The following is a 24,336-nucleotide window of genomic DNA, read 5'->3' on the forward strand; positions in this document are numbered from 1 at the left end:
ATTCGTATAATAATGTTCTATGAGAAATCGTGAAGCTGAGCGAGACTTATGCAATCGTTTTAAATAATCGTAATGATCGCGATACAATGAAATCCTGGCAAGCAGGCTGACGATAATTGAAAACTATCGGAGAAGAACTTGATAAGTTCATTCTGCTTTTTATATTATATAGTAGTCAAAAAAGGAGTATTTCTGTGCAGGAGTTAACAACTATACATTCAAATATTTTAAAGGATTGTAGGAGATTAGGAGAGCTCAAATGGAATATAAAATATCCTATGACATAATATCCAATCTGCCTCCATTTTACAATAATAACTTTCCCTATATGCTAAACTGACAATTAGAGAATTCTGTAATTCTGCAGATGCATTAAAGTGTAGGAATAGAGCAAAAAAGTCTGAATACATTTTCTTGTATCTTCTATGGTTTAACTTTTATAAAGCTTTAAAAATCTGAGATCCATTTTCTTGGATTTTTAAATATACCAGAGATGAAAAGGTAAAAATCTTGAGAAACTCTAAGATATAGCTATTTTCATAACGAGTGTATGAAAAATAATTTGATAACTCAACGAGGAACTTGTATTTATTAAATAGTTTCTAATAACTTTATTGAAGAATGTTGGCTGCACTGATTGCACAATTCGTTTTTGGTATCTTCGCGTTTGTTTCAAACTTTAAATTGCGATCCTGTAAATTTTAGAAAATATCACTTGTCAAGTTCTTCCCTCGTGAACTTCGATTAGAAATAACGCAGTTTGAGCGTGCGGTTTTTATAAATCATCCATTATTTCTTAGAAGAGATATGTATGACCGATCTCTCGGGATAAAGAAGGATAACTGACTACAGGTGATGCGTATAAAAGAACAGGCTAACGACTAAATGCTATAATTGTACCGCAAAATACTTAGACGATAAATGATCGATGAAGCAACACTTGAAGCTCAGTCGCGAACACTGCACTCGTTCCGCAATTGAACTCAATTTGTTCTTGTTTTATGACATCAGCGAAACACGTATATGTGCAATAAACTTCGATTATGGACGAATTTTCTTCACTTTGACATCCAGAGTTGAAATACAGACAGTTTATTGCCCGTTACAAATTTATTTCCTATATATAACAAAAGCTAACTCATACACGTCAGCCAAGGGAAAGCGACTTATTCTCTTTGCAAATATTCATATACTTGTCTTTTTCTGCTATTTCTCATTGCTCAACTGACGTCTATGAATATCGTTCTATAATTAATATAAAATTAATTGGGAACACGAAAATCATTTCTCCGATAACACAGGGTAAACAAAAGTAAATCGAACGTTCTAAAATTTCAAGCTTACGTTATTGTATTGCTTCCGAAGGAAAGCATTTTGAAAATGTAATGAATTAAATTTGTAGTTAAGTAAGAAAAATATTTCTTCTTTAAATTCGATTATATAGGAGCTCTTTTTTTATTCAAAACGCTCGATTCTTTTTCGGCCACCCTATAAATCGTGCCGAGTACGACCTCTGCTTTTGTATTCTTGCAAGTTTATGTAAAAAAACGATAGATGGCGCGATGGGAAGAGCTAAACAATGGTGGGGGTGATTTCTAACGACTATAGCGGGCAATTTAATTTATCTCTACGACAATTTTTGAACAAAAACAAAACTGGGCTTCTTAGCTCCTCTGCTTGTTAAGTTTAGTAGACGAAAGTATTAACTACTTGTTGCCTATTTGCATTGGGTTTCAATAGCATGTCGGTGTACCTTATGGCAATTATTTAATTTCATCCATTTTAATTCGGTCATTGCCCGAAGCTTAGCTTCTAAAACTGTCTATGCGATTGATCGCGAAATAACATTACAACATCGTCAAAAATATCTCTCATTAATTATATTTTAAAAAATTTAATCAAAACACGAAACAGTCGTTATTTAGCATTTCCATCGCGCAATGATCTTTCTAAAAATTGAATTTCTTTAACAATATCGTTTGATCGACCTTTTTGCTAGAATTGTAAACCTAAAATGATCCGAATTTACATATCGCAGCTTTTCGATTCTATGCAGAAGGCTTCTATGCGTAAAAAGAAATGAGATTACGTGTTTTTTTTTGTTTTCATTTTCGTAACATTCACCGGCACACTGTAGTGTCTTCAGTATTAAAAAGTATATAGCTATGTGTATGAGTATTATACGGATCCCATGGATGCACACGATAAGTAACAAAAAAAAAGTCACATCGTCGATCCGCGGTTCGTTGGCGCAACGCCGCCTTCCTTATGCTTTCCTAAACTATGTGTACGATACTTGAAACATGGCTTCTTTAACCATTTACGGTTTACAATTAATTAAATATCTAATAAATATAATAACAACGGTTTACAATATTTAAACAGTTAACTAATTACATGCATACATAAATATAATTATACTATTTGCTATACGATGCTATTCTAACATATATTTCTATGTACAATTGTTATATAGTGCTTTTAGTTGCTCTTTTTTTCTCCTTTCAATAAAATTTCGGCCGCAATGACACGCATAACAAAACTTTAGAATTGCCCCTTAAAAACGAAATCTTTTTCGCTAGAATGAATCTCACAAGTTCCGAAGAGTTTTCCCAATAGACTTTTCGAGGAAGATCGAAACGCAGTTTACAATGTTATCTTCTTTAAAAAAAATCAAAATTTTTACCAATCCAAAGGACACAGAGTTTTACTAAAAAATGAAATTCTTCTGATATGTTTCGATGGAAAAAGAACTATTCTCATGACTAGAGTTAAAACTGTTTAGTATCAACGCGATTAAATAATATCGTTCCTTAACTCTTTTTTCTCTCAAGCACAGTGGTGTCATAGGAAGTGTAAAAACGAATAATAGATTCACTTAGTTAATTATCCAAGACAATCATAATCAATTCACTTAGTTGATTACTCATAAGGAACTGTGAGTTGAAATATTTTTTTTTTCCTTTTTTCGTTAATTACTCATAGAATGCTTCCTTTACCTTCAAAAATATATAATTTTGTCAATAAAATATTCATATTCCTAGAATTGAGCTTCGCTCGATTCCCTAAAACTAAAAAGTTTCGCATACGTTCTATCATAACATTTTGATTCGAGATTTCTGCAGCGTCTACGAAAGAGAGTGGCAAGGAACCGAGCAAATTTTACACTAAACAAATAGTAATTCGTAACACTGAGTCTGTCGCTCGTAACTCGATATTTTCCTGTCCTGTCACGATATAAGTTCACTGTGCCAGTAACAATAGGAACTAGATTTAAGTCTACAATGAAACATCAAACTCCTTCGAAAGCGTAACACGTGGCTCGACAGCAGCGACCAACGCGCGGTAAAAACGAGGTCATTTGATTCGTCATTACGTTAAAAACACAAACAATGTTCCAAACAATGTTTCTCTTTTTTTAAAAAAAAAGGAAAAGAAAGAAACAATGAAATGTACTTAACATTTTTAACGTTTGCTAAAACGCAACGGCAGCACGTGAATATCGATACAGAAACGCAGACGTCATTCGAGTCTAGTCACAGATTCCTCAAAGAAATTCACACATGTACGTTCGATTCATTCTCTATCCATGAACAAACGTTCCCCATTAAAAATAATTACTTGTTTGCTCATTTCTTTGCGTTGCAATCGATGTCTGAAGCGCATACTGCGAGACTCGCGCAAGATCCTTACTGATATGATATTTGTCGGAACATGCTACTGATCTCCTCCATCGTCTTGTTCTTCGTCTCGGGCACCTTTTTGTAGATGAAGAAGACGAAGAACGCCTGCAGCGCGGCGAATATGATGAACACGTAAGCGCCTAGCGCCTCTTGCAGAGGCAAGAAGCCGATACTGACGATGAAGTTCGCCGTCCAATTAACGGCGATCGCGATAGACGTTGCCGCGGGTCTTGCAGACTGGTTGAACAATTCTGACACCAAGAACCAGGGGATGCTTCCTGGTCCAGTCGCGAACAGGACCACGAACATGATCACCAGGACAATTGAGAAGTAGGCTGCTGTACGGGACGTGTCCTGGAAAAGAATTAAAAAATTAATCAATAAACAACGAGATAATATCTGACAGAAGAACTCGAAAGCCCAGGTGTTAACAGATTTTTACATCTGAAAGTTATATTTTCATAACTATCTATCAGAGATATCTAATTTTTGCAGCATGCAGAATTGCAGCTACATGAAAAATCAATTTTCGCTAAAAAAATGTAGTTGTTCGGTTCTTGCACTAAATCCTTCACTGAATTTAGCAGTAAACAAAGGAAAACTTACAGCAAATGCAAGACAGATCGCCAGCAGTGCGGTGTCAATGAACATTCCAGTGAACCCAATCATAAGCAACGTTTTCCTGCCAGCTTTCTCGACGAGTATCAATGAGATAAAGGTCATGAGGACGTTCATCGCGCCCACGCCCATCGTCGCGTTCTGGGCAGCGTTCTTGCTCAGCTGCGCCATCGTGAAGATCTTCGTCGAGAAGAACATGACGGCGTTTATACCAGACAATTGCTGGGCGAACATCACCATGATCGCGATTATCAATGGGATCCTGAGCGCTGAATTCACGAACAGCTCTTTCAGCGTGACCTTTGGCACCATCTTCACTGACTCATACTCCGACCTCATTTCCTCCATCTCGTCGTGAACTTCGATCGTGCCACGGAGCCAGGACAAAGCTGCAACAACAACAACAGGTCAAGCTGGCTCGTTAACCGATAAACGTTTCGCTCTAAATAATGCAAACACGATCGGTCGGCCCGTTAAGATCGATCGTGGATCTCGTGACCCAGCTATGGTAACGCGTAATATGAATTGAGGAGGGAATTTCTTCTTCTTTTGGTAAAAAATCGATTTCTTTAAGATTTTTTATTGGAGGAACTATATGGTAATATTTTCTTAAAGAAAATTCTAGGTATATATTAAGAAAATGACTAGGTATATGTTTTCCTCAACCACCATAAAGAAAGACTGAAGATAGTATGCCATATAGCTTCTTTAATAAAAAATCTTTAAAAATCGATTTTTCACCAACAGGAAAAGAAATTCTCTACTCAAATTTCGTGGTAGGGTTTTCTACATGGAAAAAATGTTAAGCTGAAATTACTGAAGTACTCTAACAGACCTGAGTTTAACAGAATCAGTAAGAATCGACTTTGTAGATTTGAATAAAAAAGCTACTTTTATTGTAGTCAAGCTACTTTTGTTAATCTAGATCTATAAAAAGTCTATAAAAGGTCTGTTACAGATCCTACAAGTCTACTCTTCTTGACCCTTTCAGACGTGGTACATATTACAATATACATTACTTTACTACTTCAATATTTGACTTAAAATATTAAAACTGTGACAGCAATCATGTATACGTCTCTCTATTATATTTTTGTTTTTCAAAAATCAGGTCTGAAGGGGTTGAATTTACTTGGGAGACTTTTGCAAGATCCTTATGTCCATTTTTTCCATGCAGGTTGTCGCGTGCGTTCTGACCGCTGCTAGGCCCCCGTTGCGTCAGAGTTCAAGCAGCAATCGAGATACCAAGGTGATTCAGATAAACGCAACGCTCGCCATGACAATAGTCCCGTTTTTATTACACCACAAACAATGCCAAGCAATTATTGCTCTTATCTGTCGGTTACGCACAAAACGTCGACGATAGCGGAACCACGCGACGACAACCGTTAATTAACAAACGATTAACAAACGTACCTCTCTGAGCTTCCATGTCCTTGCCTTTGCTCAACAGCAGATACTTAGGACTCTCGGGGCACAGAGGAAGCGTGGCGACTTGGAAGATCGCGGGAACGATCGTCAAGCACAATAGAAGGGGCCATTGATCAGATGTGCCCAGAATTTGCTCTAACCCGAGAATCTGCGATACCAGAATAGAGATAGTGATGACTAACTGATAAACAGTGCCGACGGCTCCTCGCAGGTGAATCGGTGATATTTCGGCTAGATACATGGGCGCTAAGCCAGCGTTCAATCCAGCGTTGATACCGATTAGGAAACGGCCGATGATTATCATCTCGTAGCTCTTCGCTGTCTTCGCGCAGCCCTCGAAGATGACTGTGAGGAGGACCAGGATGTTGTTCAATAACAAACCACCCTTTCTACCGAAACGATCGGCTACCGAACCCACCATCGAACCGCCGATCATACCGCCCACGCAGAATATCGACACAGCTATCGACCATATCATCGTCACATCTGACTGTTTCGTTGGGACACCGGTACGGTTCATTTTCAGGTCACTGATCCAGTCTTCGATGAGCTGGAATGAGACATTAAATAGTTGTAATTAGTTATGGTGTATTAATAATAAGACCTAGATTAAGGAGGGCTAGAAGGGGCTACAGGGGCTTCTCTATCTTTTTTTAAATATTTTAGTGTAGTATTAGCCCCAGGCCTCACAAGACCTTAATCCAACTCTATTAATGATGATCACCCGTGGTATAATGGGGTTAAGTTATATCTATACTGACAAGGAACATTAGTGTCACCTTCTGATTTTGATGAAACTCGGTATACCAGTAATTAAAAAACTATGCGTTTTCGGGCATACATGTATTTGAACTTTTCATTGTCTTTGTGTTTGAAACCTATCCTCCAATAGTACTCTACGTTTTTCTGATTTTTACACAAGAGGCAACAAAATGGTCCTCGATATTGCCTCTGTATAGATATAGCTTTAGATTATTTTGTCGCTGTAAGACAAAACGACTCGTGTCACATTTTTAAAATATTCGACTATAGAACTTAATTGAGATCTAGAATATAGTATTTATGTTTTCAGAAACAGGAAAGGATATTAAAAGATTTTTTTCACTTAAAGTATTTTAAGTGACTAGCTAAAATCTCATCCTTGCTAATTCCACGCGCCCATAACAAGAAAATAAAGCTCATAACAATCTTCGGTATTTCGCAAAATTCTGAATAATAGATTCCATAATCCATCCATATTTACGCGTACGATATGCGTCAAGTCGATGACTCGAACAGTCTTGCGATCTTCTTGCAAAAATCGGAACTCGATTGAATTTAAAACAGACATCAAAGTGCAGCTGCAGAAAAACAGTCCGTGACGCAAACGTAATTGAAAATATCTACATAAGAAAGATTAGTAGATTCTCGTGACTCGAGAAAAATTCCATTTCACAATTCGTTTCGTTGGTGAACGCGTGACGATCGATGATCAAGATCGCCAGCAAAAATGCGATCTGAACGTGCGAAGCCGCGCATCGGTGCCGTGAAGGAGTTCGACGAAAGTGCTGACAATGTGTCTTGTCTTGTGAAATACCTGCTGAGGTGCATTAACGACACCAGTGTTGTACCCATGTTGGAACGATGATCCAAGAGCAGCAGCCGCGATGGCGAACGCCAATCGTCCATTCAGACCCTGCAAAAATAATTCATTTTCAGCTTCAAGATGATAAATATATACTGGCTTCTGTCCTTTTAATAATAATAAATTAAATGGAATATTAAAGTAATATGAGGGTTCCAAAAAATTCTTAAGAAATAAAGAAGAAAATCTGTAGGTTTCTATGCTCCAAAAAAAACTGGAATTTTAACTGAAATTACTTAGTTACTATTACTATTATTCAAAATTAAAAACAATGAATATATGTAGTAAGATATACTCCAAGCGTTTAAAATGAAAATTTTTCATTTTTGACATCTCGCAGGGAAGCAAATTATTTCTGTCTTCCTTAATCCTAGAAAACAAAATCTGCAGGTTTCTAAATTCCAAAAAATCTGGAATTTTAACAACACACAAATGAATCCTTGCACCAAACAATGCAAGATGATAGAAGTGAAGAAACTAAACATTCTCCCTACAGAATCACGACCCCTTATCACTCGTATAAATTCAGAAACACGCTACATATATCTATAAAATAATTCCACGCGCGTAGGTCTAATCATAAAGTTAACATCATACTTCGTCCTTTATTCGCGATAAAGTTTCGCAGTCACCACTCAGCGAAACGAAGACTCGGTGGATCGAATCGCGAAACTAACAATTTCATTCTTTTCTCCCTCATGGAAAAGCTTCTCCGTTAATATTTCATTTGTCATCACTTTACTCTTTTCACCCCCTCACACAGTAGAATGGGACAGCGTCTTACCGTCCTTTTGAGATAAGGGAGGTCGATGTCGATTTCGATGGTTTTCAGAGTCATCGAAGGAGCTCTAGTTGATTCACAGACTCGAGAACAGTACTGCACTAAACAATTGCTAAAAAAAGAACGCTCGGAGGCTGCTTTATGTTAAATATCGTGCTCCGGTGTTTTCAAACACGTGTCAAAGACTATTCTGCGGGTCGGTACCCCCGCCGCGCATTTTTATACCGCTCCTGCCCACCGGCGCGCACACACGCCTGCTGGATAGGCGATACGACACGCATACACTGCGAACCTTGACGAAGCTAACGGCCAGTGGTTCTCAAATTCTGGACTTTTCGAACGGCGAAGCTTTCCATGCAATTTCTTTCGAAACTTTGGCTATCCTTTCAAACGAGCTCTAAAAAATATACTATAAGTGTCGAGTTACTCTGACAAATTAATCACAACAGAAAGTACTGTAAATCAGAGTTTCTTAAACGACGTATAAAAGATAGGATTCGAAGGGAGTAGTATTCCAACGAGATACATTCCTCTTATTTCATTACGCAGTCAGTGTGCACCCTTACTATCGAAGTACTAAAATACATTTTCCACGATCGTTCGCCACGAATATACAGGGTGTCTCAAAGTTGAACGTTTGGAAAGGCGGCGGCGCCAGCATTTAACATAAATACAAGGTTCGCGGTAATTATCTAATCTGTTTGCAGTTGCTTTAGAAGTGTATGCAAGGTGGTTCAGACGACTAAATATTGTGGTATAGTCATGATCTGATAATATGAGAATTGCTAAGTAACGTGCATACGTAGCAGCGTGAACAGGAATTTTTGAACGAGAAGAAGTCTGATGACTTAATTCTTAACACGTTTAACGAGGTGGAGATTATTAAATGATGTAAGATTGTGCAAAAAGGGAGACGAAAGAGAGGTTAAACCAAAGATTAACTTCTCCCGTGATGGAGAATCTCTGCAAGAAACGAAGATAAAAACACGACTCTCGCACGATCTTTTATTTTTCATGAATATGCACATTATGAAACATATTAAAAGCGACTCCCGTTTCCATGTGGGAGCATTGCCACAGGCGACTTCTAGCGCTTCCCTCGGCTCGGTCTTTAACCGATTTACTATTGCTCGGAGTCTAGCCAAGATCTCCCCTCGAATCGTCCAAAAATTCGAAGCATAGGGCGACGATGATGGACAATTTTCGGCGCCAAGGAAGACAAAGTCGCGATCAGTGTTTCTGCCCGCTTTGATATCCTTCGAATGTCATCAAGGTCGTCTACTGTTCACAAAAATACACGTGCACCGCGGTATTGTGTAATTACTTATCGATCACGACTCTCGAATATCTCGCAGAGGAAGGTACACAGCTTCCTTATCGGTGATTATAAATAATAAATCCGTCCCGAAAGTTTGGATTCAATCAATCCTAAGAAACATGAGCTCTGATTCGTTGAAAGTGTTATCGACGATGAAAAACTGAATTAGTTAATCTTAATGTCGATTCGAATCAAACCGACCAGAGATTAATTTCGAGAATATGATACCATCAGAAATTGCTTCGTCGATGAATTTCAATGTCACGATTCTACGAAGAACTTTGTCCTACATTCTACATTTACGTACATGCATAATTTGGACGATACTATAGTAAATAATATTCCCAAAAAATGTATACGCACTTTTGCAGCTTAGAATTTTCTATATCTTCGTTCTTTTCTTTTTATTCAAAAATATAACAGTCTAACCTCTTAAAGGAAATTGAGACATATGTGTGCCTTTAATTTTTCTTAAATTCATGCATAACTGCAGAAAATACAATTAAATGTCTTGAGGACAGATATTCCCTAGGAAATTTCCTACTGTCTATTGTTTTTGATGTCTTTAAATGCGTCTTATACAAAGACATTTACAAAATAAAATACAGTTATTCTGTTTATAGTGGCCTTAAAAAGAATTCCTCCTTCAAAAGGAGGTTAACCTCCTTCTTTAGAAGGTTAAAGAATTAGAGGTTAGAAAGGTGTGCATACGTTTTCTCGGGACACCCTATACATGTTAGCTTCGAAAGCATATTCGGCACATGCACGCGGGCCAAACGTGAGTGTTAAAGCAGCGGTAGGGACAGTGATGGTGGTAGTAACGAAATTCCATTCCGTTTCGTGACGTCAGGGAGCCAATTCTGAAATGGGAATCGTTACGACACGACGAAACAGCGAAAATTTCCCGCTCTTCTCGGCTCTTGGACGCCGATTGGCCGAGACAGAGGCGTGTCGCGCGGTCGGCGTCGCTGATTGGTCTGTGCCGCCGAGCCTTTCCTAACCAGTCTCGTGGCGAAGCTTGTGGCGTCCTAATTATAGAATCGACACGCCACACACGGGATACGCGAAGATTTTATCGTGTGCTTCGATTCGCGATAAGCGGTGTCAATTAACCAGAGGATTCGGTGAAATTCACGTGCTGTGAATTTAATGCCGTCGTAATCGTGCATGGGAAATCGCGTGGGAGGAGATCCAAGATTTTAAATTGCATGCGTAGCAATTTAATTTTATGGATTTATAGAATTTTATATACATGCGTTGGAATGTAGTATATTTACACTGTTCAAAATTCTTAGGGAATTTCTCCAAAATCAAACTATTATTGAAAGACAATATACAAAAAGAAAACAAGTCAAATTAATGTCCAAAATAATCTAAATTAGTTTAGACGTTAATAACCTAAAAGTTGATGCAGCTTAAAGCACAAGAAAAAGAATTAGGAAATCGCGTAGTTTAATGAAATAACTAATATCTAAATATTCTATTCTATTATTGCGTATGTATAGCACGTGTAGCGTTTTTTTTTTCATTTTTAATGTTTCTGATTAATTCTGCTGTTGTGCAATACTCTAACTATTCTGAACAATATGCAGATTATGTGTGTATAATACGAATTGGATTTTAAATATGTAATTATGTAAATCTGTATATATTTTTGTGCAGCTGTTGGAACCAAGGATAGTCCATATTCTAATACGCTATTTAGCAGCCTTACGTATCTACAAGTATGCACAACTTGTAATTATGCAAATGTTACAGTAACCGCGCATATAACGTAAGTAAGCCTGGAATTTAATTTAGACAAAACTTTCATTTATCCAACCCAGAAATTCTTAGGTTTTGTGTTTGCACTTATACATATATGTCAACGAATGGTGCGTTGGACTCTAGTCTTCTATCCTTAACCTCTAATCGTAGAGGTTAACCTCTAACCTAAGTACAAGATTTAGAAATTTACGATACGAGTGTGTGAATGCCCTGCTCGTTAAAAAAGAAAATAAAGAATTAATGAGCACAAAGGTGTGTTTTCTTCATGGCGAAAGGCTTAATAATGTCTGAAACCGGAAATATTAAGTGTAAAAATAGGGATTGTAGATAAAAGAATAAGCCAGAGATGTAAATTTTGGTCAAAGTTCAAACTAAAATTTGCTCAAAGTTTCAACTCAATATTCTTCAGAAGAAGACATAATAATAAAAAATGTTTTTCATAGTTTTGATTTACTTTCTCAACTCTTCAAAACTCTGGGGCACGCTGCATATAAGCTAAAATCTCGAAGAGCTGTGGCTTTGTTTGATGACAAATACGAAACACTTTCAAGAGACGATAAGAGAGCCAGATTGTGTTCTAAAATAAAAATAGCTTCACGCGACAGTGCGTAGTTTAAACCGATTCTTTTCTTCAGTAAACGTTCTTTTTCTACAATATAACCTTGATGCATTTCTAAAATTCTCCGACATATCCGGTAAAACCCTGTTAGCTCCCGCGCATGCGTACTATTAGAGATCCAGAAATTCCATTCGCGCCAATCTTCTAACAATAAGTTATGAAACCGAAATTTCAAATGCAAGACACATTCCTGTTATACCTTTAATCTTCCTTTATGTACACTTAATATGTATGATATTAAAAAGCATTGCGTGCTTACATTGCTGATTAGTTTGCGTCACCTTTCGTACGATGGAGAGAATATCGATTGTGGTTCTCAGACGGATGTACGAACCGATGTCACGAATGTCGTTCAGTTTACTATAATTTATTTAGTCCTTGAATGCATGATCGAAATATAATAAAATAAGATTGGACATTAATATGAGAATTGGAGCTGAAGGATTATCCTCATGGCTAATTTAAATATATTATTAAACTTAAATATATGATTAAATATATCACTACTATTACAGATACCTATTCTGTATATATAGAATCTAGATTCTACTATATTTTTATATTCTCAATTAATGTGCCCAAAAAAAATATAGAAAAATAATTAATGAAACTACGTGTGTTAGTAAATAGTAAAGTTAATAATCTAGTAACGACGGAAAATATCTAAAAACTGCAGTAAACTGTGCAGAAATTAGATCTTCCTCAAATCCCAATAAAAAAAACAAGATTAAAATAACAGATAAAAAAGGTTCTTTATTTCCTCTCCAATGATTCTTTTGGAAGACTATTTATACTGTCATGACGTGTGTATGAAAAAATTCGCTTTATCATCCTCCACCTTTCGAAAAAGGCGCTTCACCGGAAGTTCTAATCGATTCCATGAACCGCAACAGTAAATTCGCTTATCGAACACAGGAGAAAAATTCCCAATTTATAGGCAATTATCTCTCAATGAGAACAAGAACTCTATTATCGTGACCAATTATCGCAACATGTGTCCATCTCGGCCGAACGACATCGTTCGAGGGACATTTCCATAGACGTAAGCAGACCCAGGGAGTGGTAATTATCACTTTTGTCGAGCTGTCCTTTACAACGGTATTCTCGCACGCAGACGTGCCTCCTGTGATAGACAGGAAGCGTATGGTCATCGAGTCATCGAGTACGTAACTACCGAGGGGTAATCAAATTATTATGAACACTTCGATATTACCATTTATTTGAAGTTTGAACAAGACTAGAACATAAAATGACGCCTTTTTTTATTACAAAATATATTGCCGATTATTCAATAATATATAACAATTTTAAAGCTTCTGCAATCTTCATAAAAAATATATCAATCCTTATTTTTCTTTCACGCACTTTCAATGTTTTCTATCGTTCTCAAATCTTCAATGTAAAATTAGTTATAAAAACATTTATTCGTATTTCGTTCTTACGTCATCCTTCTCATCTATAATTGCTCGAATAAATCTCGACGTATGTAATCTGTACTCACACTATTATTTAACAATGATAGAGTACGTATATAATAATCAGAAAAAGCCGAAGTTAAACAAACACAAATTTATGAATCAGCAATATCAAGTCACATGCTCAAATGATCAATAGCAATATAATACAGAATAGTAATTTGTCACAAATCTGGGTCTTATTATAGACTGATTAAACAAGACACTGTTACAAATATATCACGTATATTCATATAATTAAATTGTATATACGTATACGTGTTAGAAACAAAAGAAACGATATAACTTCACCAATATTGAAATCATAGGACCACTGAAAGCACAGTTTGCTTATCCATTCATCATAATTTGATCACCCACTGTAATTGACCAGTACCGTTTACTTCCGGCACGCAACGCACCGACTGAATCGTAAACAGAAAGTAAAAGGGAAATTGCCCGTGAGTGGGAAAAACTGTTACAATGTTACTACTGGCAGACGTGTGACATACTTGAGTTTAGCCAGTGGTTCCCAACTTGTTTAACGACAGGACTCCCCTTCTATTGAGAGGCTATTCAAGGTCAGATTCGTCTCAAAATAATAAAATACAGAGTACACAGAATGGCCAGAGGAGAAACGGTATTATGCAATGGGAGGGGAGATTCTGTGTGAAAAAATAAAGGAAAACTATTTTTTCTAAATTGCGTAGGATTTGCTAATTTGAGGCTCTTGATCTGGTACCTTAATTAACTTTCTTTGATTTTCAAATCTTTGAATTTTCAAATCCCCACACTAACAAATTTGTAATACTTTAAAAGTTTAAACTCATAAATATCTAAATTCGATTTTGGGTTTCTTCTCTGTGCTTAACTTTGAACTGTGAAACTGTAGAACTTCGACTAACCAAATTAGTATGAGATTCAAACCTAAAAGATCCTCTATATATTATTTTGTTTATTTTTGTAGTTTAGTGTGAAATTCTCATTTATTTTTTAACCAAAATCCTACTGTTTTTTTTATCTATAATTATATAGTACGGCAAATAATTGAGAACTTAGATACCAAAAATTCAGTTTCCACGATTCCTAGAGACCTTATATGTAAAAAGAACGTTATACTAGAAAACTTCTCAAAACCTTTGTTTCCTCAGCTTTCTATTCTGGGAAAGAGTCCTTTATAGTAGTTTTAACACACCCTCGGCTTCCCACAGCGGAACCTAACTGGACCTGACCCTCCAGGAGCGATATTCCTGTTACTAAGACAATGGCTGCTTGTTCGTATCCTTCACGAGCTCTTTTCAAACAGATCCAGACCAATAAAGCGTACGTAAGTACCAAATGCTGGTCTCAAGCGGATGTTCGAGCTGTTTTGTGCTGAAGATCGTATTCAAATTTTATTATAATAAATTCCCACACAGCCAGACTGCTTTTAAGAGCTTTGAAAAGTATTTGGTTACCAGCGAATGGTACCAAGCCTCGAAAACAGTACCTCTGGTTCCAAATTATGAACTATTTTCAAAGCACTGATGCTGTTCTTTTCAGAGAAGACGAAAATCACTAAAGTTTATTCACCTTTTATAAAAGTAATTTAGAAACACTTGTAGTAATAATAATTACTAGCAGATTTGTACATTAGAAATGCAAAAAAAAATGTCACAACATTCACAGAAGATGAAGTTGTGTGAGAAAACATTTGTCCCTTCTTGGCGGCAAATTTGGAAAAAATCTGGTAACGAGCTTAAACTTTTAACAAAGTTAAATGGTTAAAGACCAGGTAAAGAACCACTGACCTAGAATAAGGTGAATGACGCATCCTCGGGCACGACACGACGCGTAACACAGTTTCAGATTAATGTCATCTCAATTTATCAATATCTATTCACCTACTCGAGGGGAACTGGCAACGAGATTCGTAAAATTGTGCGGTCAGACTAGGATTCAGAATCTTGTCCATCAGTGAACGTTATGCAAATTGATAGGATACTCCTATTTTCTACTTTACTCGACTATTTGATACTTAAGAAGAGGACGATTCGGGAATCTTGCCAGACAGTGACGTTTCACTACCTTTCGCGATTATAATACGAAATAAGATTCAACCTGCTAATCGAGTTTAAAATATGCTAATTAATGTGCAATATTTTTGTCAAATCATTTTTTTCTTTCCAGTTTTGCTACCTTTGGAAAGGCAATTACAGCTTTGTAATTTTGAGAACATGATCTGGGTCTTTTCCATAGTTTGAACACCTTTAGGGTCTAATAGAAAATTTACATACTCTGTTGTCACATTTGTTCAACTGTCGTCATTTAGGCTGCCCTGAAAAATTTCTTAACGTCACGGGTGTCTTTATATAGAGATAAATGAACACATCCAATCTTCCGAATGCAAATGACACTCCAAAACGAGTATAAGCGTCTGATCAACTAACTCAATTTGCTTTCATCATCCTCACGTTGGATCGAAAAATACATCGAGACTAAATCTTCACGAGACACAAACAGTTTACGTTCCCCATTTTTATCACGATTTAAATCTCTCCGAGTGATAAACGTGTCCGTTGCTTAAAATATTGTTGCAGGAGATTCTCATCGCTCAAAAAACCAGACATCTGATCAAAGTCACATATTCAATCTCCAAAAAAAAAAAAGAAAAAAAAATACGAATTATTCATGGAGGATGCAATGGTCCACAAATCTCAGTACCCTCATCTTTTGTATACTATTAGTCAATAACATTATTCTTTCCTCATGCGTACTTGGTACAAGGAAAAATCAATCGATTTTGAAAAATTCTCTCGAGCAAGTTTATTTTTACCCTCCGAGGAGGTTCCCTCATGTTTCAACGTCAACTTGTCAAATAGATACCACGAACTGTGGTGTCAAAGATCAAGACGAGGTCAACCTGTCCCCATAGCCAGAGAACGAGGGCCAGAGTAAACAACAGTTAAGCGTTGAAGAGGTGAAATTGCTATAGATTCAAGTCCTTCCGCGTTTCAAAGGTCTACCTATACCTCGAATGTTCAAATTGGGTATTAGCGTTCGAACGTTAATAATATTGTAGGCTGAGACAATAGGTCCTTTCAAGGCGTCAGAGACAGTAATAATTCTCGATCTCTGGAATTTTTTATGTGCAGTTAAATTTATATTGACTTAATATTTCTGGTGGCGTTTACTGGAATTCAATATATGAGCAAAAACAAAAATATTTATATTTATTTTAGATATAAGAAGTTAGGCATCTTTGGCGCTAATATTAAAAAAAAATTTTTTAAACGGTCTACGAATCGCTCATACATAATTAAGTATAGGGAATCAAGAACAATTTGAATATTTAATATTTCAAAAGTCAGCTCTTGGAAATCTAAAAAGGGCGGGAATAAATTTGAACATAGAATCTGCCTCTTCAGAGAGGATCAAGCGAAACACAAAAAGTGTTCCAAGGAAACATGATTGTACTGAGCTTGTTTCGAGGCAATTGAACTTGCAATTTAGAGTCAAAAGCTTCACGAGTTCAAAGAACTGATTTCCAAAAACGGTATAGTCACCAGTGAGTTGGACTTCTCATAGAGGACCAAGTACTTAAAAAAAATAGTATTGTAAGGAAACTGTAGTATATCGAGTAGAAACTATAACAATAAATTAACACGCTACTTATTTTCTATAAACTTTTAACTCAGAATCAATTATATTATTAAAACCGCCATTAATATAAAAGATTCCAAAGCCAGTACAACCACCAACAAATGCTCCACCAACCAACCTCCTCAACCAAGAGGACACGAATAGGTACAATCTAAACCTTCCAAGTTAAAAACCTAGTAACATACCAGCAAAACTAAATCCCCAAATAAATTCTGAAATTTGAAGAAACGTGAATTCCCCTCGTTACCTGTAGCCACGATTGACTCATGATCGCTAAAAGCCTCGAAGAAACGCTGTTCGGTCACAGTTTAAAAGGGAACTTCTTCACACCCGCGAAAACCACATCGAACGGTGGAAAGTAAGAGGGCAGAGACAACGACCGACTCGTGGTCCGTGTCACGGTCGCGTTTCTGAGACTACTGAGACGACATTCGGTGCCGAGAGCGGAACGAAAGCCGATTTTCGAAACCAGTATCGTATCTTCCCCTACTCTCTGGTTCGCGCGGCACTCCAGCCTGGTCGCGGTCCCTGCGAGCGAATCCCATTGGGCGAACGACACGCGAGGGGACGGGGCATTCCCTGAAGAAAAGGAATTCACTGGAGGGCCGTTCTCGATCATAAGCCCGACTCGTTCTCTTCACCCTTTCTCTCGGTAACGAGCTTTCTTCTAAGGTGAAGGAACTCTCGGTAGACTTCTATGCCTCGGACAGACGGAGGCGGGAAATTTTTCTTTCAGGTGGGGTACTTGGTCATGTATCTATACCCGTACCTATTTCTAGATTAAATCCTACTTTGGATTCAAATCATTTACGAAAAAAGAACTTTTGTGTATACACTGAGGGATTATCTTTTTTATTTAAGTTTATTTGTTAATATGTAAGGTAAAAGAAGTGTTAGTTTTAATATAAGCTCTGTTTTTGTAACTGATTTTAATCTGGAGGTACAGAAATATGGACAGCCTATCTATAACAGTACAAAGAATGGTTTAAATTAAAATTTCTATATGCAAGTAGTGGTACCTGTTATATTAAATGTATGATTATATTTGAAACACTTATTTATTTTAGTTTAGCTTTCAATCTCTCCTTTTTTTTTTTAGAATTTGTTCTATTTACCCTATAAATCTACTTTTGTTGCCACTGTAAATCTTTGAGTGTTCCTACACAGCTGTTTGCCTTGGGCTGCGGTGTTGAACATCTCGCAGCTGGCGACAGTGTCGATTCAATCGACCAATTTTTATTGTTATGTGCTATTGTTACTAGGTACAGTGATATTTTATGGGATGGTTATAGACTGAGTAATGAATTGATCTAATTGAGGCGATATTTTTACTAATTTTGAGAGAAGTATAATATATTTTGTTTTTTTTTTTTTAATCTGAACCGCTTTTTTGTTAAATGGTAGTTTCTTTGAAATAATAGAAATTATTTTGATTGTTGAAACTCATTTTGATTTCCTGTAGTTAAGCCTGAAGTGTTCATAAAGGAAAATTCAAATTAAAATTTTTCCCGCCTTCTTACAATCTACAAGTAGTATCGACTTTTAAAACAGTAAATGGTTACCAACTGTATAAATATAGAATTCCAAAACAAACAAAAAAACAGAATCTTTAAGAGAAAGAAGTCTTAAGAGGAATTCAACTGAAATAATCCCACCAATTTTCACGACTGCCTCACCGTACAAGATTTTGGATTTGCCTCATTACTCCATCAAGCTCAGAACGCTCGCGGGAAATTCAATTACAGAGCAGTCGCGTTAATATCGTCCCATATAACAACGAGGTACCAACGGCCCTGAGTACTGAGTCGAATCTCGAGAGGCGTATTATCATAAACGACCTCAACGAGCGTGTATCCTCTTAATACGCGTTGGATGAAACACAAACTGGTTCAGTGGAGCATTGGTATCGATGAAATCGAGACGCGGATAAACACATCGAACGGGCAAGGACGAGGAGCCTCGAGAAACCGAGATGCGTCTTCGATACGGATGCACGTTACTGCGTCTTGCCGCGCAGAATGCACCATAATTATGCATCGATACGCGATACATTCGTTCCGACCGCTTTGTTCGCGTTATCTATATCGCCGTACTGAATGTTTCGACCCTGACGTCGATTGCTCGCCTTCTGACGCGCCTCCATGCTGTTTTCACTTTCTTCTTTTTCGGTCGAACACCGACTTAATGCTTCCGGTCTTTGAACCGCGGGTCGACGTGGCTTCCGTTCGAAATTCAGCGCGCGTTGTTCTTGCATTCATTGAAGCCAGTCGGCTTGGGTACGACTTCCGGTCGAGGGTTATACGAGTCTTAGGAAGGAAGATGAACATCGAGAAACTGGACTCTTTAGTCTTTACCCCTATGTTGCATGATATTGTATTTTATATTGTATTTTAGCGCAGAAGAATTAAATAATGAATATTTTTGTTCCTGATGGGATTGTGTATGTGCAATATTGATCCTTGAATAGTACTTGCCTATTTATCAATTTTTATGTGAAGTTTATTTAGAATATTGTTATTAAGGGGCGATAACCATTTTAAGGTTTCTAAACATCAAGATTTTTTTATATATTTGTACTATAGTTTGACATTTTAACCCCTTCATGTATAATTTTCTTTTAGGAGCGCACGAGACTATAATAGCGGCCTTCGAGCAAGTGATCCAATTAACCCGACGAAAAAATCCAAATTTACCAAGTCACGCGAAAGCAATCCCAAAGACTTCGTTCGTTCGAAATCTTCCCACAGAGTCGTGAGTCGAGGGAGCACGCGAGACCGGAAGTGGCTAGGCACCGACGCTACATGGATGCCTTTGCGCACCAATTTTCCAATTAAGGAACATTGGAACAGACCGCTTATCAGCTGGTACCCTGACGATCTCTAAACGACGCATTTGTATTCTACTTCTCGAGCACGATTACAAAAGGTAACCGATGCCCTCTGACGATCAATTCTTGGAGCGAGGAGCACTGAGAACTAACGATAAGAGTACAGAGAATATTTCTCTTTAGCCGTTTATCAAGCTTGCTGGAGCATTTTTTATCTTTTTGAAGGAAAAGCCTATTGTGCATGAGAAATCACCAAGAACAATTGTGCTGGCAATTATGAAAGAGGTCTAAGTCGAAAATCTGAAAAAGTTGAATTAATCACCTATTTGGTAATGCAAATCGATGCAACAGTGACTGATGAAATCGACTTCCTTACATTTTTTACTTAGGCCACTTTCATAATTAGTGGCAAAGTTACGAATGAGAACTTTCGGAGATAATCGAAGTGTGATTCACTGGACGTAAAAAGAACTCTAATCGATTGGTAAAGAGAAAATTACGTATCTCTAAATTCGCTATAAACTTGACTAAAGGAGATTTCACCGAAGGAGTACCTGATAATGAAAAATAATTAACCATACGTGTTTTTAATCAGTCACCCCCAAGATCGATGGAATTAATGCTTCCTTTCTTTCTTCTCTGAGGATGTTTTCTGAGCTACCTATTCTGATCTACCTAAATTTACCTATAGAAAAGAGGCTGACGAAGGTGCGAGATTGTCAGCATCCTCCTAGAATGGGAAGTCAAACGGCGACGCAATTAAAATTAATTGACTGACAATTTTCGAGTGCAGCCGCTCGTTACGGGCAATTGTTGCTAATTGGGACAACGTACTCCCTGGAATGTAAAAGTCTGTAAAAATTTACATGTCGCGATTCGGGGCGTACCCCAGAGGGCACGGGAGAGAGGACAACGAAATCAGTGGGGACAGAGAGAGGCACGACCTTTATCCGTCCATTCGGTTTGAATCAGAGATTCCACGAGAAACAAGATTCTGCTTCCACGTGTGGGGGCGTTTCGTGAACTTGACGCAGACGAACTTTTTATCGTCAGAGTTTCGACACAGTGGAAATTTGGACTTTACGCGAGATTAGATTCCTCTGACTGTGTCTCAATTTTATGCGTCAACCTTCAGACGATTGATCCATTTATGATCGAGGTTACAAGTTAGAGATGTGTTTCTCAACCTCCTACGAATTATGACATCTGTTTATTTTTGGATTTTTCTTAATTAGTTTGGAAACTTCAATCCTTATACAGATACACACTGTTACGTATGGGTCATTTATTATGGAAATTGTATAAGTCCATATTTCCTAAATTAAAATTAGATGCCAATTTTTTTAATATTAAATTATATAGAAATTATTGGGTTTCTCAATTTTTTTGAAAATAGACTTACACCACTTTCATAGTAAACGATCTATATGTGCCAGTAACTATGAAAGTGGTCTAATTGTAAGTAAAAAAAATTGAAGGATGCTGAATTCATCACCTATTTGGTATTGCATCGATTAACATTATAAAATCCATGAGAAATTCAGTTTTTGTGAAGTTTTTTTACTTGAATCACTTTCAAAGTCAAATCAGAGGATTCCTCCGAGATACCAGTGAAACCAACGTAAATCGAACGAACAGGATGCAGAAACGTTGAGTTTAAAAACAGAACAGAAATACAGTATAAAATATTCCCAAAGATTTCTAGCACTGTGTCCAACCGAAGAGACCTTCTACACAATATTTAACTTCAACTTATCGCGTGTACTCACCCACTGCTTATCCTCCGTAGTAGACTGCGTGTAAAAAGAAAGCAAACAAGAGAAGTAGAGAGATAAGCGGTACCGGTTCGACAATGTTTGCTAATGAATTTTTGGAAATATTTCGTTACCTTCGGCGCTGGAGCCAAAGCGGTCGGCGTAGTCGCCTGTTCCTGAATCTCGTTGCTTGACTAAAGTGAAAATCGCTCGGTTAAACGCTTCAAATGCATCGCTACTATTCGTTGTAATATCGTAACACTCTACCTTGTCCTTTTCTGTCGCCATTGTAAAGCAGCTTGCAAAAAAAGAAACGAATTATCTTTCTATTCATTCTAATATTCAACATATACTATATTATTAAAGTATTGTCTAGAATCTAGACCATTCACGTTTTATGTCTACACATTCCACGCATACTTTTTTCACGTTTTTTCCCTCTAAAAATATATATCTGTGTATGTACAGTGCTTTCCAGGAAATTCAAATCTTTAGGTAGTGTCTTGAAATATCGGAGGCTTTCACTTCCCAATTTGATATTTTTAGTTGAACTTGGACTTGGAAGTGGAATTGGTATTTTTGAAATAATATTTCAAATAACGTCATTTCAAACTGTTCAGATTTTCCCGCTAAGCACTGTGCGCGCCAGTGCAACACATACGACGCACAAAAGCGTGTCGCGTGACTCAGTCATGCGCCACATATTTTGCACGAGCACTGAATGGACTTAAAATCCCAACAATCAAGGCCTTAGGCTTCTTCTCTTCGAGTTCCAGCAATGTGGTGCAACGAAATCGTGAATTCTGCGCGAATAGACAGCAGCTGCGAAAAGACAGCTTCGTGACAGTGAATGGAGAGGAGCGTGATCGTACATACGCGATCTATATTATCCATATTCATCCTGTCAGTCCATGTATGTAGGGACTGACGGAGCAATGGATCAACTTGCAACCGTGACGAAACTGTCGAGCAGCCTTTCTACGCGATCGAGGACTCGATCCTGGATCACGATTGACCGAAATCAGTGGGTAGATCGGTGTAGATCGAGCACAAGGAAATTGATACCAAAGGGGCAGGGGGAGAATAGAGAAACCGATCGCTGCATTTTTTAGAGAGGATGAATTTGAAAGAGTAAAGGCTTGTTCAGATTAGCCATGTTAGTCGAATTCGAGACACTTGTGTTCAAGTAGCTTGATATCAAGTTTGTATTCACATATGTTAAGTTACTTGAAGGGCTCGTTCAGATTAGTTAAGATACTTAAATTCAAGTAGCTGGATATCAGCTTTGTGTACATACAAGTCAGGTTATGATACTTGAATTCAAGTGAGGTATTACGCGTCAACAATGTTTCTACGTAAGGACTTATAAAGATTTTAAATGTTGAAGGAACTTCAACTTTACTTGAAGCTTGAAATGATATTCTAAGACAAGTAAAATAATATGTCTACATTAGTTAAATTGCCTTAACTGGCACTCAAGCTACTTGAATTGGAATATTTTGACTAGTCTAAACATACTTAGGCGAAATGGGAACTTAAAAGAATATTTCAAGTCAAGTTAATAACATGTTCATATTGGTCAAGTTGTCCAAAAATACTATATGTGTTCCATGAAAAATCTCCTGGAAAGCATTAAATACAAATAGTACTTGAATTCAAGTAATTTGACTAATCTGAACGAGCCTTAAGAGCAAAAAGGTATACTGAACTCGGGACTCCAAATTTCGAGTTACAATGTATGTAATTCCGAGTTTATAACGAGAGAACACTGCAACCCTTCATGTTACAGATACGTTATATGTCGCGGTTCAAGGAACGCGGTGAGGATTGATTGGAAGACTTATTTCTATTTGCTTCTCGTGCTACTGTTAAGTGTATCGCTCGTGTACGTTACCCATAATGATCCCTCGGCAATTGAACGTGATTATGATGCAACGCGATACGAGAACAAAGCATGAAGATTATGTTTGTTTGTTCTTCGCTTCAAACGTGTGCCTCTGCGTTACCAGAACCCACGCGATTCGCGATCGAGCTTCGGCTGATACACTGGGTGTCTCAAAAACACGTGGCTTGTTATTATATTTGACGTGCTTTGATAACGAAAGATTAGTACAACCACTATAAGTGTTGATAATCATGACAGTGTCAAGTAAAGTGAGCTAACAAAAAGATAGGAAAGATCACTTATTTCGAAATGTAATTTTTTTAGTATACTATACAGGGTGGGGACCACCTGACATGACCAATTCACTTACTTTCATTGTTAGTATACCGATCCAGATTTCTTTGAATAGATAATACGATTTTGATAAACAATCGGGAGCTTATTTAAAAATTTACTTTAAAAAAAGGGTACAGGAAAAATCAGCCATCTTGAAGGCTCCCCAAAATCGTATCATCTATAACAAAAAAATTCTGATCGGTTCACTAATAACGAAAGTAATTGAGAGCTGATTATATGGTTCACTTCTACTAAAAAGTCTTCAGAGTATTTACTGCGAACTAAAGATATTCGTAAGTGGAAAAATATATTAAAACATTTTTTATAGATTCTTGCAAATATTTTAAAATAAGTTTCCCTGTCCTTGTAGGTTATGTTTAAGACACCCCGTGCATCATCGTTGGCATGGTGAGTGGTGAGGCTATACATAGGGGTTATCGAAGGGGCCTTTAAACTCGCGTGTATATAAACTGTATAGGAACAATCTTAATCCCGATCAATACAAAGAAAACAATATCATTAAACATAATACACGTGGGTCGTGACCCGTAATAATTCGATGTGTCATTGCTGTCTGAAGAGATTAGATTAATTTCT

General features: G+C 37.2%; 1 protein-coding gene across 6 annotated transcripts in view; it reads right to left on the reverse strand.

The window, feature by feature from the left end:
* Positions 1-572: 572 nt before the first annotated feature.
* Positions 573-24,336, reverse strand: part of LOC143188420 (solute carrier family 2, facilitated glucose transporter member 1) — a 34,021-nt gene continuing 10,257 nt past the window's right edge. For 3 of the 6 annotated variants that reach the window (XM_076392669.1, XM_076392660.1, XM_076392678.1), the window contains exons 3-6: positions 7,309-7,407; positions 5,718-6,282; positions 4,290-4,690; positions 573-4,037 (exon numbers count right to left, since the gene is read on the reverse strand). In XM_076392669.1, coding sequence (XP_076248784.1) covers positions 3,690-4,037; positions 4,290-4,690; positions 5,718-6,282; positions 7,309-7,407 — 1,413 coding nt within the window. In that variant the 3' untranslated portion in view covers positions 573-3,689. Of the gene's footprint in view, positions 4,038-4,289; positions 4,691-5,717; positions 6,283-7,308; positions 7,408-8,140; positions 8,256-17,184; positions 17,356-21,533; positions 21,558-21,652; positions 21,713-21,785; positions 21,817-24,336 lie in introns of those variants that run through there. The other 3 variants (XM_076392687.1, XM_076392706.1, XM_076392696.1) reach the window with 3 other exon arrangements.

The sequence above is a fragment of the Calliopsis andreniformis genome, chromosome 1 (assembly GCF_051401765.1).
Source record: "Calliopsis andreniformis isolate RMS-2024a chromosome 1, iyCalAndr_principal, whole genome shotgun sequence".
NCBI classification, from domain to species: domain Eukaryota; kingdom Metazoa; phylum Arthropoda; class Insecta; order Hymenoptera; family Andrenidae; genus Calliopsis; species Calliopsis andreniformis.